The following is a 17,871-nucleotide window of genomic DNA, read 5'->3' on the forward strand; positions in this document are numbered from 1 at the left end:
AAAACGTTGTTAGATGGTCGCCAATGGGTTTCCAGATTGCAGTCCAGCCAAAGACTGCTCCAATGTGATTTGTTACTATACTACTAGGACTACAAACGGAAACCAGAACGCTTCCGCTTCCAAAACCTTGTCCTGTTGCCTCCATGTGAATGCAGAATCTGTTTATAGAGACTAAACACACTATGACAAGGAGCACTAGATCTCTGTGTTGGTGTTCCCTTTCATTTCTCACCCATCTTTACATACAACCTCTCAAAACCGAAAACCTACTCTGTGCTGGATGAAAAACAAACGTGAACCTCTCCGTTGGTCCACGCCGGTTGAAACTCCCAACTTTTCTGTCAAGGCTACTTTAACATCTGGGTCAAATGAGGTTGTATTTACAGGCCATTCTCCCTGTTGCATTGCAGTTTAACATACAAGGCACAAGGTGGCGGTGCTACACAGATGTGGAAATGGCATGGCGCTCTTCCAACTGATCATGGTTGGCTGCAACTCAACATTTAATCACAAGCATGAATCAAATGTGTTGCACCTCAACAGTTGGATAATAAATAGGGTTTTTAAGTGAATAAAACAAACTGTTATCTTTGAATTCGATGCACGGACACTGTGTAATCTGAGTTTTTTCTGTTATGCATGTCAGTTCCGTTCCCTACCTGCTGGACACACACTGTGAATTAGTCATCAAGCCCAGAGGTGTGCTATAAACATGTCCCTGAGGTCCAAGGACGTCTTTATTGTCGCAGGAGTATGCAAGAACTCGGACTGAAGGATGATCCGGAGGCAACTGTGAAGCCACAAAGAGAGAGGCGAGAGTCCCTTCCCCGGTTGCCGTGGCAACATACCTGCTCCCCCCCCCACTCCGGCATCATCCCTGAACACGGAGACATGAAGTACCTCTGATATGGAAGAAGCAAGAGAGAGAAAGAGAGAGAGCAACAGACAGAGAGGTATAGAGACAATACGGGGCATTTTAACAGTTTCTCATCACCTAAAACAATACTGAGCAAGCTCTCATATTCTGATCAGGATTCTGCAGCCTGCACTGACATAGAGACGGGGGATTGATGGGAACAACTCACATTCCAAACAAGCCCTCAGCATGCAGCCTACAATTTGACGGCAGAACCTCACTCGAGCTCATCACACGAGTGGGTGGACCTGGAACTCAATAAGCCTGAAACACAAAGGTTACTTCCACCCAGAGCCTCCAGACCTCAATCAGGTTTTACAAAAAGATTGTTGCAGCACAACCACATTTACATTGTGTACCCACTGAGCAACTGATTGTTGAAATTTTTTTTATGAAAAAAGGATGTGAGGAATTAAGCGTTGACCTGCTGAGAACTTATAGTGTTTGTTAACTCAAGAAATGAAGGGAAATTATGTGATTCAACATTTTTTTTTTTTAAATCTCTGGTCTTTGGGGGAAAGGTATCGAGCGTTTGTAAGTCAAAAGACTGGAGTGGAAGTCAAAATCAGGTTGCAGGTCTTTTTCTTATTTTGTCAAGTCGAGTCACCAAATTCATGACTCGGTCTGACCCGAGTCCAAGTCAAGCCAAGTAGAATAACTCAGACTGACAGGCTCAGCTCACTATTATCAAACTTGCCTTAATTCAGCTCTCCACAAATAATCAATTTCTGCAATCTCTGAATAGCACGGGGAGTTGGTCAGTGTTTCTGTGGGTTTATATCAGGGCTGTTTGCCCATGTAGCACTAGATTATGGTCTTGATTGAGGGACTTAAGCTCATCCGTGCTCATTCACACTTACGGTATATAACTCGGTTATCTCCAGTGGTGGAAGAAGTCCTCAAACATTTTACGGAAGAAAAAGCAGAAATGCCATAGAACTACTCGGTTACAAGTAAAAGTAACTAATTCACTTTTACTTGAGTGGAAGTAGAATTGTGAGCATCAAAATGTACTTAAAGTGGCCAAAGTAAGTACTTGTGCAGAACCATGACCCATTTCAGATAAATATATATATATATATATACATATACATGTGTATATATATATATATATATATATATATATATATATATATACATGTGTATATATATATATACATATACACATACATATACACGTGTGTGTGTATATATATATATATATATATATATATATATACACACGTGTGTGTATATATATATATATATACACGTATATATATATATATGTATATGTATACAGTACATACTTATAACATTATAAATGTATAATCTGGTAAAGGTGGGGTTATTTTAAACTAATTTATACAGCTTAATTTATAACAATGTATCATAGTTTATTTGCTGATAATATTATAATATATATTATATTTTGCATCAATGAAATAAATCTGCAAAGCAGAGCTTTAAAATAAATATACATGAAGACATGTTGACCCAGTTGATCTGGATTCTCGTGGGTCCGTTTAAAGGTCTGAAAGTGGTAGTCCAAGCAATTTAGGCTTTTTTTTAATAATGACTTGAGGCAATTTGGCATTGTGAAATTTAGTTATAGATTCTCATCACAGTCTTAAGAAAAGAAAAAAAGCATAATTGTATGAAATCTATCACCGATATAAACTGGATAACCTGTGCACAGTTAACCTGTGAGTGTGATTTGCAGGCTTTACAGCTTAATGCTATGCAACTGTTTTCTACCTGCATCTCATGCTGCAGCTGGATGCCAGGTGGGGAGAAGGTTAGCCTCAGTAGCAGCAATACCGCAGTCAATCTGATTCCTGAAACATACGTGATCATTTCATACAAAAGATGATTGTGCACGAACCTATAATTAACCAATGTTGCTTTGTGGTCTTTTGGGAGCCACTAAATTAAATGTTTGCATCCAACCTGAGGGCCTCTTTTTGTTTTCTTAACAGTACTGGTTCAACCGAGCCTGCTAACGGAGGCGGGGGAACAAAATGCTAAAAAGGTTCTAACGTGCAGCCAAAGTGGCCAATACAAAGGACGGTCGTGTTTCAAATCGGCCAATGAGAGGAGCGGAGTGCCGCGCTGCTCCTCTCACTGCCCCGCAGGGGCGGTGCTTGTCCTCGAGGAACCCACCCCTCGAGGCCGCAGCGTTTGGTTGCATACGGGCTGCAGTTTCAGTTTGTTTTATTCACCATTTTGAGTAGCTGAGGGTAAAAAAAAAAATTAAGAATATTTGCGTTTGGAGGACGAGTCGCCGCCGTACTTTTATTTTCACGCGCTAGCTCGGACGGCGGAGTTGTGCGCAAAGCTCGCGCCCCTCGGTGTTTCGCAGAGCGGGAACCAATATTTTTTTTTTCACTGTGCTGCTTCTTCTCCCCCCCTTCTTTCTTACATCCTTAACCTCTACAGTATTCCTGCAAAATGTCAAGACCAGTGAGGTAGGTGCTAAATATGTCCTCCGCTCTACGTAACGTTAATAACGGACACCGCGCAGGCAGGTTTCGCAGATAACATGCACGCCTCGACCATGTTGCGGTTTTTTTTTGAGCTGGGAATGTGTTTATTTCATGAAAAAATAATGGGAATGTGTGCGCGTGTGCGTGTGTTCACCCTTCCCTTTCTAACATGGATCCCAGCGGCGTGGACGGTTCGCCATGTCTTGTTGAGAGACGCGCTGTGTCGTGTCTATCATGCTTCTTTTTTTACGAATCCATGATGTGCATTGTTGGCTGCTATGTAGGCCAAGCGGAAAAAAATAGGCGGTGTGATTTAACCAGCTACGTTTTACGGCTCACTTACGCCAGGCCTGATAACATTTTTCCCTCTCTGCCTTGAGAATGAGAATATGGCGACCCCATTCATCCAGGGGAGGCTCTGAAAACGCCAACACCCCCCCCCACCACCATCGAAAATGTAAAAAAAGGAGAAGAAAACGACCAGAGGTGGTGTCTGGCCTCAGGATTTGATATTGTTGCCGCGCAGACTGGGTACGATACCGTAGTACGCTTGTGTCGCATTTTTATTGCATTTAGAACATTTTTGTCGGCTAAAAACAATATAAAACAGGCGTGTTGGTCTGTGAAAATGTCGTTGTCGGACAACAAGAGTTGAGCAGAGCCGATCTACATTTTCGGTGCTGGCAGTAAATTAACGCCGCTGGCTGATGTCAGAGGAAGGCGGAGAACTACAAAAAAGCCCCCCCGCGTGATTGTAACGCATGAGGTATTTCCAGGCCCCTTTAATACAAATTAAAAACGTCCTTTAACTTGATTAGAAGTAATTTTTGTGCTCTCTGCTCTAATTTTAAAGTTGAACCTCGAAATCTCGCGGTATTTCGGATTCGTAATGACTCATTGGTGGCCTTTAAACGGGAATCAGTTAGTCAGAGCTTTTGGTTCTTTAACTGAAAATTGGGGGGGGGGGGGGGTAGAGGAGCCTCCAGGAGCTGTATGAAAGTTGTGGAACGAGGTGTGATTAATGCGTTCATTAAAAAAAAAAAAAAAAAATCCTCAATGTTATAAATACATTTTTCGGGACCACCACCCCAATCAGAAGGACCCCCCCCCCCCCCCCCCCCCGATACCTCAAACTAATAGAACCACAACATCAGTAACACTTCCTTTTTTTACTTAATTAACATTAATCTTACGGTCACACCAACAGCACCCTCAAAAGTAATTTTTTGTTTTGTTTTTAATGCTATTTTTTTATTGAAAGGTGTCAATTAATAGAAGCCCAAAATTTGAAGAAAACAATGCTTCCCCAACATGCAAAGCCATTATGACCAATGATCCATTGTGGTAACTTTGATTAAAGCTCAACCAATCTCCCCGATGCTGCAGAATAAGATTGTATTTTATATTTACTTTGAGATTCAGTGTGTTTACACACAGTGAATTTACACAACACGCATGTAAACATGCGTGTTGTGTAAATTAGGGCAGAAGGGAAAAAAACGTGGCCAAGTCATTCGTCTCAATTAGAGGCAATGCCATGTGGCTGTAGAAATACATTAAAAACTAATATGATTTTACAGGGCAAACTGGCAGAATAATTAAACGTTCAGACAGGCTGTGGTATGTGGAAATAATCAAATTTTACTTGAATTATAGCAAGATTTCTGGGGGTCATCTATATTACTAATAATGTCCCAAAGTCAAAACACCACATTTTCTTGAGTGAGGACCTGTTAGTTGTGGGTTAGCCTGTGAAGTTAGCGACACCTTCGGCTCTGGCTAACTTAAGTGGTTAATTATTAACAACCCTAGTAGGGCATGAAATGTTCTGTTTTTGTAATGTAATACAAACTTACTTTTTCCCCTGAATCTGAATTTCTGGGGTAGTGATACATGATAGTAACAAATACCCAAATATGTTAAACAAACAAATCTATTAACAAACACTTGGTGATAGTTTTTCTGCTGCATTTAGTCCGTTTAACTAACTGACTGGGCCCTTGCTGGTTGGATGTCCCCAGTTTGAATATAATGACTAGTAGAGCTGCAGTTAGCAATCAATTTCATTATCTTTTGATCAATGAGCCAATCATTTTCTTGATCAATTGTTTTGCCTGTAAAATGTCAGAAGATAGTGAAAAATGCCCTTTTGTCATTTTTCACAGCCCACTGTGATGTCCTCAACCGTCTTGTGTTGTCCAAACAGACAATTCAAAGTCTTCAGCTTATCATTTACAACAAACACAACTATCAATTCGTCCCACTTGAGAAGGAAAAAATAGTTGCAGATTTATCTTCTGCCGGTTGATCGGCTGATGTTTGGTGCTTTTAATGAGTTGCAATGGCTTCTTTCACGCTTCGTATATTTCAGTGTTAAAAGTAATTTCTGGGAAAGGTGTAAGGCCCGTTTGAACATGAGAACAAATCGTAACTCGAAACAAAACAACCCACAGAAGGATATGCAGACTTCCTAGAACGTTGTTAGCTAGTACCATGCAGGACGTTGCGCTCTCTGATGTTCCTGACATGTGAACGGTAATGCTGTTACACGTGTGTGTGTGTGTGTGTGTGTGTGTGTGTGTGTGTGTGTGTGTGTGTGTGTGTGTGTGTGTGTGTGTGTGTGTGTGTGTGTGTGTGTGTGTGTGTGTGTGTGTGTGTGTGTGTGTGTGTGTGTGTGTGTGTGTGTGTGTGTGTGTGTGTGTGTGTGTGTGTGTGGTTGTAATCTAAGGACTTGTAAAAGTTTCTGGCACCGTGACCCTTCCCCCTCCCTTCCAACCACCACACACACACCTCTCCAGCGTGGCTAGGATCCACAGATGTGTAACCAGTGCTTGCAGACTATTTCATTTTGACCTTTTTTGTGTTTTAAAAGTTTGTGTGCGTGTGTGCTGTACGTAAAGCACTTAAGATTGTGTTTGAAAGGTATTCACATCAATGAAGGATGATTTATCTCTGGTTTTAACCTCGCACCAGTGCGGCTTCAAGAGGTGTGTGTTACCTGAGCTATAGTCGGCTGCTGTCACCCGAGGCTTCCCCCATATACACTTTTCCAGATTGGCCATGGAAACTGTAGAAGGTAGACTAGTGTCCAGTTCAGTGCTCCCCAGCTGGAGGCTGTTTGTGGTTTCTCAAACCAAACAACACAAACAAGACTGTCATACACAGCGGACTTGTTGCTGTTGAAATGTGGACGTGACCTCTTACATCTCTGTAGCCCCCTCCACCCCCACCCAGCAACTATTTGCATGTCTAATATTAGGCGGGGGCAGTGAAGTAACTTTGTCCTGTGTAAACGTAATGTGATACAGTGTGTATTCTTCTTCACAGAAACAGGAAAGTGGTGAACTACTCACAATTCAACGAGTCTGATGATGCAGGTAAGAGATGCCTTTCAATATATGTGCTCGTAACGGTGGGTGATGTGGATAAAAGCCCTACTTTGTGTGGTATTTTACACCGTGATATCCATGTATACTGTAATATATTGACTGGAAAGTGAATTGAGACATTGTTGATGGATGGAAAAATACAGACAGTAATGTCTGCTTTTGGCTGATCTGGCAAATTAAGTTCCTGGTCGATCAAGGCACCTTGTTCCATTGATGCAAAAGGTAAAAATCCAATAATACCATAAAGTCCTGCTCATTGATTAGCAACATTGTCCAGAATGGTAAAATACATCCAGAGATATTGAAGGTATTAAGTGTAAACAAATTGGCAACATTTCTGACTAAAGACTTGTTTATTACTTGCATATTTTTCAACCCAATACTGTAGAATACACTCCCAGGTGTCGGCCATATTAATATATTATTACCGGAACTGCTACTGAGGGGAAGCCCAAAACCTGATCATAATGCGGAGTTAAACAGCTCGTTCTTTATTTTATCATGAAATAATTCAGTGATATTTTATTACCTTTTTTAATCCAGCAATTATATAGGGATGTCACAATACCAGGAATGTAGTAGTGGATACAAATATCAGTAAAATATGTTATCGGTCCCTGATGATCGGCCCCATCTCTATTGGCAAAAACAACAAGATTGCCTTTGAACACATCATGGTAACTAAATAATGTAGCTTTGGGCAACACTAATTTTAACTTAATAAAACTTGAACACATCATAATGTAGCCTCCGTAATTTAGCTGTTAGCTTCGTTATTGAGCCAATCAGGACTGCGCTGCCCACCGGCTGCTTCCAGCTAACAATAAACAGTTCCCCTCCTGCCGGTTTCAACATCAATTTTTTGTTCACAGTGTAGCATTATCATGGAGATTTGTTTATCGTCCTCAGGCAATGGCTGTCACAATAACCGCATTATCACAATACTGTTAACAAGCCAAGAGCAGTGGATGGCAAGCAACCACCACGAGCGATTTGTTCACGCTTTTTATTTTGTAATTCTTTGCAATGGGAGTGCAGCATATTTACACTATGCTACAAACAAAATGCCAACAGCGTGACGAGGCGCCGAGCGCTGCACTTTTTTTTCTTTCTTTTTTGTCGCTGAGAGTTGAAACTCGTTCAACACCGCATAACTATTGTGCCATTTCCTCTGTGACGTTTTCCACATATGCTACAAATATCTCTATTGAGTGTGACTTTGAAAAACATACAGTAAAACTATTAGTCTGTGTAAACGATAACATGTCCTTGTATGTGGATTCATGCGAGTGAAATACTCAAATCTTGTCCCCTCTGCAGATGAGGAGTATGGTGAGAATAAGCCCAAGAAGGTGCGCGCAACCCCTCGTGAGCCCAAGCACAAGCGCTCAAAGAACTCACAGGAGGACAGGTGAGTCCTCGGGATAGATTGGGAGCACTGGCGGTGCTAAACGGCTCTCTGTAGCATGTTTAGTGCCGTGACATTTTTAGAAAATGTGTTCATTTTATGGGTTTGTCCTTGAAAGCATGACACGTTTACATGTGTTTCACTAATGACAATCTTGAACCATGCTTCAACCCATTGACGTGGAGAGGAGCCAAATTTGGCCCCCGAAGAACACAGCAGCTTTTGTATGAGCAGGGTAGATGCAACCCCCACCTGAGGTAGTTGGGCAGAGTCAGCACTTAGACACCAGGATGGAGTATATAGAAGGGCCTGGGTAGAGGAGGAAATTTACCTTGCGCAGCAGCTGGACTGTCGCACTCACACGAAAGTCCATCTTGTCAGATCTTGGAGTAATACGTTTGTGTCTGGTAAGCCAGAGCACGGACCAATCGGCATCCTTTGAGGAGCTGCTGGCTTAGGTGTGTGCGAGATGACACTGAGGGGCGACAGTTAGTCCAAAACATGGCAGCTCCCGAAGAGGTTAGCGTAGATGCTGCAATAGCATCAGATCTTTAAGTACTAGAGTATTTCTTCATTAAAAGCAGAGCAAAGAACGGCTCTACAGGCTTTTCTACATGAAACAGATTTATTCGCTCTTCTCCCGACCTGCTTCGTTAAGAGTTGATTGACTGATGGTTCATCCAATCTCCTGCCAAGCGCCTGCTCTTTTCCAAACACTTTCCAGCGATGGCTTCTCAGACGCTTCTGCATAACAAACCATCTGGCGGGTCAGGTTAGCAGAGAAAGAGTAGTTGATCAAATACATGTTGAGAAGGGAGAAAGCCAGGTGTGCTGTAGCAGTGAGCAGGACTGGGTTTGCTGACTGCCAGTTGATGCGTGTAAATGAGTGAAAGGAGGTGGTGTATGGTGGCAAAGAGGACATTCAGCAGCTCTAATGGGCATTCCTGCTATTAGCATGCCGATTGCAGACTCCCTCAATGAAATACAGCACCCGTGTCTTAGGCCCTGTCCACATTACTCCGTTTTTACTTGGATGCAGATTTGTCAAATAGAACCGATCTCCGTCCACACGGGAGTTTCAGCATCATTCTCGAGTTGATCTGCATCCACACGGCAGCCTTCGAAGGCGGACAGCACGTGACCATTAACGTACACTGGGCATGCGCGTGACGGTGTAAACAGGAAGTGGATTGCTTGCTTGGTTAAAAAAAAAATACGACAGAGTAATAAAGTAGTCTTTAATAATGAAAGGTTGTATTTGATACTTAAGATCTTCCTCTAAAATCTCCCTCTATAAACTCAAACAGACACAGTTCGTGGAAAGTTTTAGAAGTTATATTTTTCAGACGTAGTTACAGCGCTGCGGGTCTCTCGCTCTCTCTCTCTCTCTCACATCAAATATTCTTTAACATAAACACGTTTACTAGATTATGGGTCCATCAATGTGGTCAACACACGTCTCTCACTCGTTTCCTCCGTGTTGTTGATGTCTGTTCTCACTAGTAGCTCTGAACATCATGTCCGCCTAGCTAGCTTCTAAGCTAATTTTAACATTACCGCCAATGGAGAAATGCTAACCGCGATTAGCATTTAATACAACACAAATGTTATACTAAACACGCGAATAGAATATATCTACGTACATCTTTTCATGCTTCATAAAGACATACTTACAGACTAAGGTCTCTCAAGGCTACCAAACGGAAGAAGTAAAACGTTAGTGCAGCGTGTCTTCTCATTAGAATCTAAAAACAACGAGCTGCTCCATAGGGCTGATGACGGTCACGTCGCTCGCTAATCACTCCAATAACAGCTGCTTCCTCCACAGAAATGCAGACTTTTACTGCACAACAGCTGCTAGCTGCTAGCTGCTGCTAGCTGTTGTGCTAGCAGCAACATCATGTAGCTGTTGTGCTAGCAGCAACGCTTGCAATTAGTTATCCATGTTGAAATGAATCGCTGGTAGCCCAGTTTGTTTTCTTCCGGGTACGGGTCACGTGATAGTGAGTGTGACGAATCAGGGACGGAGACGTCATGGTTGCCAAGAACCAATCCAGTAGCAAACACGGGTGTGGGCATAATTTTTTCTAAGCATATCCGTATCCGACCGTCCACACGCAAACGCAACCCTGGAGTTCTCAAACACCTCCAACCTCGGGGGAGTTTTCAGACTCCTCCGTTTAGGGTGCTCCAAAACTCCGGCGTAGTGTGGCCGCTCAGTGTAAACGTAGCAAAAACGGAGTCGTATGGACATGGCCTTAGTGCACCTAAGACACGGGGATCAAGTACAATAATCACAGACAGGCATGTGAACAAATATGTGTACCAGTTAATTCATCTTGTAGAGTCCATAGAAATCTGTGATTGTTTACCTCATCCTTGGAAGAATTAGAACATGTGTTGCATTTTGCTTGTTTGTTGAATATTTATTTGAATAATAAAACGCAGATTAAAGTCTGTGCCTTTGTTCAACATCTCCCTGGGTACCCTAGTTGCTAAGACGTTTGTTTTCCCTAACCTTTGTTCCAGTGAGGAGTCTGATGAGAAGCTCACCAAACCCAAAAATGAGTCAGCAGGTAAGTCGAGTCTATTGTCCGATTTTTAGACGAGAGCGTTTGGCTCAGGCGCTTGAGGGAAAACAACAGGAATTTGAATCGCGGAGGCCGAACACAGGTGAACTGACTCCCCTCTGTGTCGCTGCTGCAGATGACTTTGGCAGCGAGGAGGAAGACAACGACTTTGGCGAGGAGGAGGAGGAAGACGGGGGAAGCGACTACGAAGAAAAAAAAGGCAAAAAGGGAAAGAAAGCCGCCAAGGTGGAGAAGCCCGCCAAGAGAGGGCCGAAGAGAAAACGGCCTGCAGGTAAAGATTCATGTTTCTTCCCTCTACATATCGAAGGGATCATTTTATAACTATAAATATCAATTCTACTGTTTGCTTTTTTTAAACTGGATTTATTAGCAATGCAATGGAATATAATATTCATAACTATGTTTTTATCAGTGTCATTGGTTTGTTGCCTAAATGTGAGGAGATTTCTGGCCTAAAGCCCTGAAGTCAAACTTCTCCCATGTGCTCTTCACGGAGTCCGCCATGTTTCTACAGTAGCCCAGAGCGGACAAACCAAACCAAACCGTGGCTCTACAGAGACCACCACTAGATGCCACACACACTGCTCCTTTAAGATTCACATATTAAAGAAAACCAAAAGGCTGCGCTGTGTCTGTGGTTATCATGGAGGAAAACTATGAAGGGTTTAGACAGACTGTACCTAAATGAAATGTGGCTGAATTTGATAAAAGAAGTCAGTTTTTCAACTGGAGTGGCTTTGGATGTCTGTGCAGCCAGATGATGTTTCCTAGCTGTGACATGCACTGATCCAGGATGTTTTGGAAGGCCACACAGGCAATTGGTGCCATCGATATTGATCTTTTGATACGTGAAGATCTAAAACGACTTGTTGACGGGCAGCACTGCATGTGCTCTCCCTGACGCGCTCCTCAAGCTCATTCTTCCCACAATCCCCGGCTGATTGTGACAGATTGAGTCGTTTGCCTCCAGCATTCTCCAACACTGCGACGCTCTGCTTTGAGTTATCGCTGCAAGTCGAAGGCATGATTTGATCAATCGGTCATCTACGGAGCTCGGGTCTGGTGGATGTTGAAGGCATCTCTTCTATTTGTGACCAATCAGGTGACGAGGTGATAGTCTAAACAACGTCCTCATTACACATACATCTGTGCCCCTTTTCCCCCGTCAGGTTCTAAAGCTGCTGGGGTTGGGTGATTGTTTCTTTGTGGCTGATTTAAATACCCTAAATAACTGCCTTTATACTGCCTCATCAGCGGTCAAATGAATAATTAACCTCTACAGGCACAATGTATGTGCTCTCAGTAATGACCTGGCAGTATGAGGGCTTCAAATGTCCTACAACGCAGCTGCATTGTTTCACTGTGGCTTTTCATTACACAGTGTATGTTCCATTTAAAGGCATCGCAATCCATTACTGTGTAGCTTTGTTACCCAGAATGCACCCCCTGGTTTACAGGATGACTGTTCCCAACAGAAACCCTAAAAGCTCAGGGAAATGAGATTTAGAATGGACTTTCTCCAAATTTACATTTAGATCTGCTAATGGGTGAAAAAACAGATCTTGCTTTACTGGTCAGTGAGTAGGATGGTGAGGGTGTTTCTTAGGTTCCATATTTGTGACGAACCAATCGGCCTTTCTCATGTTGGTTATTCTGGGGGAAAATATCTATAGAACAGCAGGGAAATGCTGAACAATTGTTTATCACGTGTATAGAAATGAATGGCATTGCCATCAAAACAATTAACATCCAGATAGATAAAAAATAAACTGTTATTATAGCTTTAATACAAGTGGGTTAAGGTGCATTCACACCAAGCGCGGCACAAATTATTCGTTTGTAGTCATTCGCGTGAATCACGCCATTCACGTTTGATGCGCCGGCGAGGGGGCGTGGCTTATCGCCCTGGAAGCTGTTAATAACTTAAGCCATTAATTTCTGCCATCAACCATGGAAGAAATAACCTCTATCTCTGCTTAGTACTTGTTGTTGAAGTCACAGATATCCCGGGAAACTGAACGCCGTCTTGTCTGGTTCATAACATCGTCCGGAGGAGCTCCGTGGATTTTATCGAGGCGTATTCACTGTGTCTAACAAGCCACACGTCGGCTGTTTACTACAGCTGTATGCACACAAAATAAACAGATTTTAACTGCAATAAACAGACAAAAAGAGATGCCGAAGTAACTACACAATGATGGCAATTTGTAAAAAGTTTTGTTCATTCATGTTTTGTTGGTTCTCTCGCCATCGCAAATTTGCGTCAGTCTCATCGCGTCTGTGCATAGACTTTGTATGTAATCTACTCTGCGTTTGGTGTGAACTATGACATCGGTAATTCATCAGCTGCATGAAGCCTTTAATACCACTGGTGTAAATCCTTTTTTTTTTTTTTTTTACTGTGTTCTTTGCATAGATGACAGTGACGACGAGAAGGAAGTGAGTCGAAAGCGCACAGTGCGCCAGGCGGCCTCCAAGGCCGTGTCCAAACAGAGGGAGATCCTGCTGGGAGATGCAGGCAGCGAGGACGAGGAGCACGAAGACCAGGAGGAGCCCTACAACGACCGTATGTACAGAAAATATGGATAGACTTGAGAATCCACACGATCAGTATTAATTCATAGTTTATGTGCAAAGATTCATGGCAGACAGTGGTTCATTTTAAACTGGTGGTGCAACGGATCTTAAAACTCATTCAGATGACAGATCAGATCAGCACAAAAGAAAAGGGAGCAAATATAACATTTAGAGATCCCTGATCACGTTGTTTTGCCGATACTAATTGCAGATCATTGATGATCCATATTATACAGATACAGATCCCTTAGTTGTTTGATTATACAACAAGGCTCCAGACTACTTTATTCCAAGTTTCTCACTAACACTACATTTTATGAGATCACATGTGAACACATCATGACGACGTTATAATTTACCTTTGCCCAATACCCCAATACTCATTTTCACTGAACAGAGCCTGAGCGCATCATGATGTAAGTGAAGGGATCCTTCGTTGATTAGCAGTTAGCCGTGCTGCAGTTGTTACTCGTTCTGTTGATTTAAACACGGATTGGTTGTTAACGATGTAACATTATCAGAGATCCACGACTAAGAAAGCAGAAATGTTGATGTCCTGGTCGCCTATTTTCTTGACTATCGGTGGATAACGGTCGTCAGTGAAACTTGATTTCACACTGTGATGGTTAACACGTGCTGAAACACGAGGTATCAACAATGGTCCGTTACACTACCAGTTTAAACCCCCGACCACTAGATGGCAGTGTTGTGATCTATCTTCAGCCAAAGAGAATGAAACATGGCGAGTATATGGGCCTACTCTGAAAACATTATTTTCCACAGATCTCCACGAAAACAAACTTTTTTTTTTTTTAAATTAGTGTGAGACGTGGTATTGTGGGGAACTAATCAACATTGTAAATATATAAAAGGTCCATGTTACACCTGTGTTGAAAACATCCTCATGCGTCCCTTTTTGTGTTCAGCTGACGAGTCCGGCAGTGATGAGGACTTCACGGTGGAGGACGATGACGACAGTGACTATGGTCGCTCCAAGAAGAGGGGCAAGAAGGTGATCCGACGGGGACGGCCGGACAAGAAGGAGAAGAAAAGCCCCAAGCCCCGACTAAAGGCCACAGGTGAGGGTCCTTTGATTCTGTCCCAAAAAGAAATGTCAATAATTTAAACCAATCAGCTTAGTCGTTCTGAATCATTTCCGAGCCTGGCGCTGTCCCTGTGTAAAAGTATCTTTGGTTCATTATGAAAGTGTGGCGGGACAAAGTAGGCTTTGGTCTGTTGTTAACACGGGCTTAAGAAGGTTTCATGTTCTCTACGACAAAAACTATGTCAGTAAACACGGCTCTAAAGCACAGCTGGTGTTCCTGGGGTCCACAGACGCATCGCAGCCAATGAGAACACACGACACGGGTTAGGGGGGACTTTGATCCGAAAACGGAGGAATTTGACAATAAATCGAGCTAAATTTAGAGCACTTTGTTTAACGAAAGGATGGAACGTTTTGTTTGATTACTCTATCGAAGCACTTTCTCTGATTAAAAACGGATAGTGACAAATAGTTGCATCAGATTCATTGGTGTGCGTTACATTTTGGTGGTTTCTTATTGAATTGTTGAAATTGAATTCAGCCGCCACATAATTAGACACATTTTCTGATCACAAAATGTGTTTACATTATAAAACACAGAATTTTGGGGGAAATGAAACCGAATCTGTAAGTTGAACGTAATGTGATGATGGAGAACTAATTTGTCTCTTTGCTGCCCAGTGACCCCCAGCCCGATGAAAGGAAAGGGGAAGGGGCGCCCTAGCGCCAAGGCCCCCGAGAAGAGCTCACCCAAAGAAGAGGAAGAGGAGGACCCCGAGAGTCCCCTAGAGGAGGAGGAGGAGGAGGTGGTGGAGAAGAAGAAGGAGACCTCCCCTGCCCCCAAGACGACGAAGGAGGCCCCGGGAGGAGACGAGGAGGAGGACGAGGAGGAGGAGGAGGACGGCTCAGAAGAGGAGGCGCCCTCTGGAGAAGACTAGAAATACCCGCTGAAGCCCATCCTCTCACGTCTCTCTCTCTCTCTCTCTCTCTCTCTCTCTCTCTCTCTATCTCTCTCTATCTCTCTCTCTCTTCTCAAAAGTTCTTGTTTTCTTTCGTTGCTCTGCGTTTTAGAATAATTCTTTTTGTTTTATCTCCTGGTGGCCTGGCGCAATGGTTTGGACTTGGTGTGCTTCTTTTTTGGTTGTTGTTTTTTTTCCTCCCCGCCAACCAAGACATTGTGCTGATTACCGTGCGGCGTATGTAAGGAGTCAGCCCTCCTGTCACCACCATCTACATCCTGCATCCTAGTGTGAACGTGTCTGCCTTTACCCAGAGCTCCGTGCTAGTGAGCATCCGTCCTGAGTGTGAACAAAACCACTTCCCCTTGTTTGTCTCCCCCCCATGACTGGCAACACGCGTTGTCCAGTTTACTCTGTGTGCGGTTACTGTGAGTATTGTCCGGGGCTTTCTCGGTATCGGATACTAAAGCGCCGTATTTACAAAGCGACGCTTGAGTCAACACGCGCGGGCCTACGGGCCTTTACCCTCTCTTTGGTACCTTGTACTTTTAAACCAGGAGCATGTTTCTTAACAGGGCAGCGTTATCTAAATAGTTATTTTACAACCTGTTCTGTCAGTTAAAGCAGCTTTCATTTTCCTTTTCATTATTTGTTTAGGTCACTCTGCTGTTTCAGACTGTATTGGTGCTGAACTCTTGTTGTGTGGCTGCTGCTGCTGCTTCGTAGATCAGTTCAACCCGTTTAAAGGTGCGCTGTGTGGAGTGGTGGGTCACCGCTGAGTGTTTGCTACATGCCGGACTGCCACTGTCGCACGTTTCCAGCGAGCATGTGTGTGTTTTTATGCACTTGTTTAAATGTGTATGCTTGTAAGAGGGTCTGGTATTATTTTTCTCTCTCAGCCCATCTGCAGCCGATGTTAAACGGTTTCTGTTTTTGTGTGTCGGGTTTTCTTTACGGCGCGCCATTGCTACGTGAAGCAAACCCCGCCCCCTTTCAGAACCCACGACCCCCCCCACCTCCCTGCATGGCTACGGCATCTTCTCGGCATTCAAACCCTTGTGCCAGGCACCCTTCATTTATTTTTGTTTGTTTTTATTTTTATGAAATGCAAGAAGAGATGTTTCTTTGTTTTCTTTTTTTTTTTGAGAGTTCAAAAGAAAAATGAATGTCATTGTTTTAATTCTCTATTCAGATTTTTTTTGTAATGTTTGTTTTTTAAGAAAAGAAATAAAATGTATCTTGATTTTAAAGAAAAAATGTTGACCCTATCCAATCTGTTGACCCCGATGGTTGGACCACCCACCCCACCCCCTCCCCAGTCCCACCAGCTGAATGGTTCCTGTTGGTATTCTTTTTTCTCAGAGCATTTGTTAACTCATTAGTGTTTCACAAGCGGATCCATTTTTCAAATGACCAGTACTGAGACTCGGAGAAGATTGAAATAAAGTGGGCAGCTCAGTATGTATCTGGCATTTGTTTGTCCATTAATGCCTTCATTGAGTTGAGTTTTCGGTCGTGGCTCTGATGTCGTTGTTGGAGGCCTGAGAATAATCCGTCCTCGTGTTTTAGCTTTTTTGCTCCAAGCGCCAAATTGGGCTCAGCAACAAGTCAGCAAAGTCTATGATCAACAGACCATCCAAAGCCATACACGATCTCAGAACTAGTGACTCAGTGATCAGGTGCACAACTTGTGAGATTGCCCTTCTTTTCTTTTTTTCAATAAATACTGTTTTGATGTCAAAAAAAAAAAAGCTTCTATTGTGACCGTGGGAACATAATAAATGTATTATTAGGCGTCAGTCAGGAGACATTCTGATTGGTCCCATGGCTGCAATACGAACAGTCCTGGGTGTCTACAGGACACACGTGAGCCTCGTCCGTGGTTCAGAAGCACATTGAATTCTTTTACAACTGTCCTTAGGGTGTTTTTCTACGTCCAGGTCCTGAATTGGCACCAAATCCGTAATGTCATTTTAAGACAGTTGGATATAAATAAGGAAAAAACGAGCTGTTTCTACCAATCTAAAGCTCAGAGAGCTCCGATGGCCTGTAGTTCATCATCCCGCAGGAGACACATGGCATAAGGCCGTGAATTTCTCCTCTTTTCATACATTCTGAGATTTCCTCTGTTGTATTGGTTTTGGTGTTTGTTTTCGGGGTTCTTTTTCTACCTTCAGTTGTACTGGCAATGTTAATGTAAGCCACGGTGTGATCCCTACAGCAGACCCAGAGCAGGAGCTTCTGTCAGTAGTGTGGAAAGGGAACGCTGAACTAAAAATCTTTTGCATGTTGTGAGGAAAAGTGCGACGCGATGATGATGCTGGTAATGGCAATATTGTGGTCTTACAAAACAAAAAAAAAAAAAAATGAGTATTAACAACGACAATGTTCATAATGTTTTGGTTTCGCAGCTTCTAATAAAGGCGACCGACTTTTTCTACGGATTTAACTACTTGTTTTGTGACAAGTTTTTATAGTGATCTATAAAAACTTGTTTTATAGTGATCTGCAATGTCCCGTG

The 17,871-nt window shown here is 42.9% G+C and overlaps 1 protein-coding gene across 1 annotated transcript; it reads left to right on the plus strand.

Moving 5' to 3' along the window:
• Window positions 1-3,055: 3,055 nt before the first annotated feature.
• Window positions 3,056-16,607, plus strand: nucks1a (nuclear casein kinase and cyclin-dependent kinase substrate 1a). The gene is made up of 8 exons (XM_076096877.1): window positions 3,056-3,363; window positions 6,709-6,758; window positions 8,091-8,181; window positions 10,708-10,754; window positions 10,885-11,040; window positions 13,186-13,335; window positions 14,273-14,425; window positions 15,073-16,607. Exons 1-8 carry the CDS (start codon window positions 3,347-3,349, stop codon window positions 15,327-15,329), a joined length of 921 nt encoding a protein of 306 aa, XP_075952992.1. The 5' UTR covers window positions 3,056-3,346; the 3' UTR covers window positions 15,330-16,607.
• Window positions 16,608-17,871: the final 1,264 nt, after the last annotated feature.

This window comes from Anarhichas minor, unplaced genomic scaffold (genome assembly GCF_050575085.1).
Source record: "Anarhichas minor isolate MPS153535 unplaced genomic scaffold, ASM5057508v1 ptg000023l, whole genome shotgun sequence".
In the NCBI taxonomy this organism is placed as follows: domain Eukaryota; kingdom Metazoa; phylum Chordata; class Actinopteri; order Perciformes; family Anarhichadidae; genus Anarhichas; species Anarhichas minor.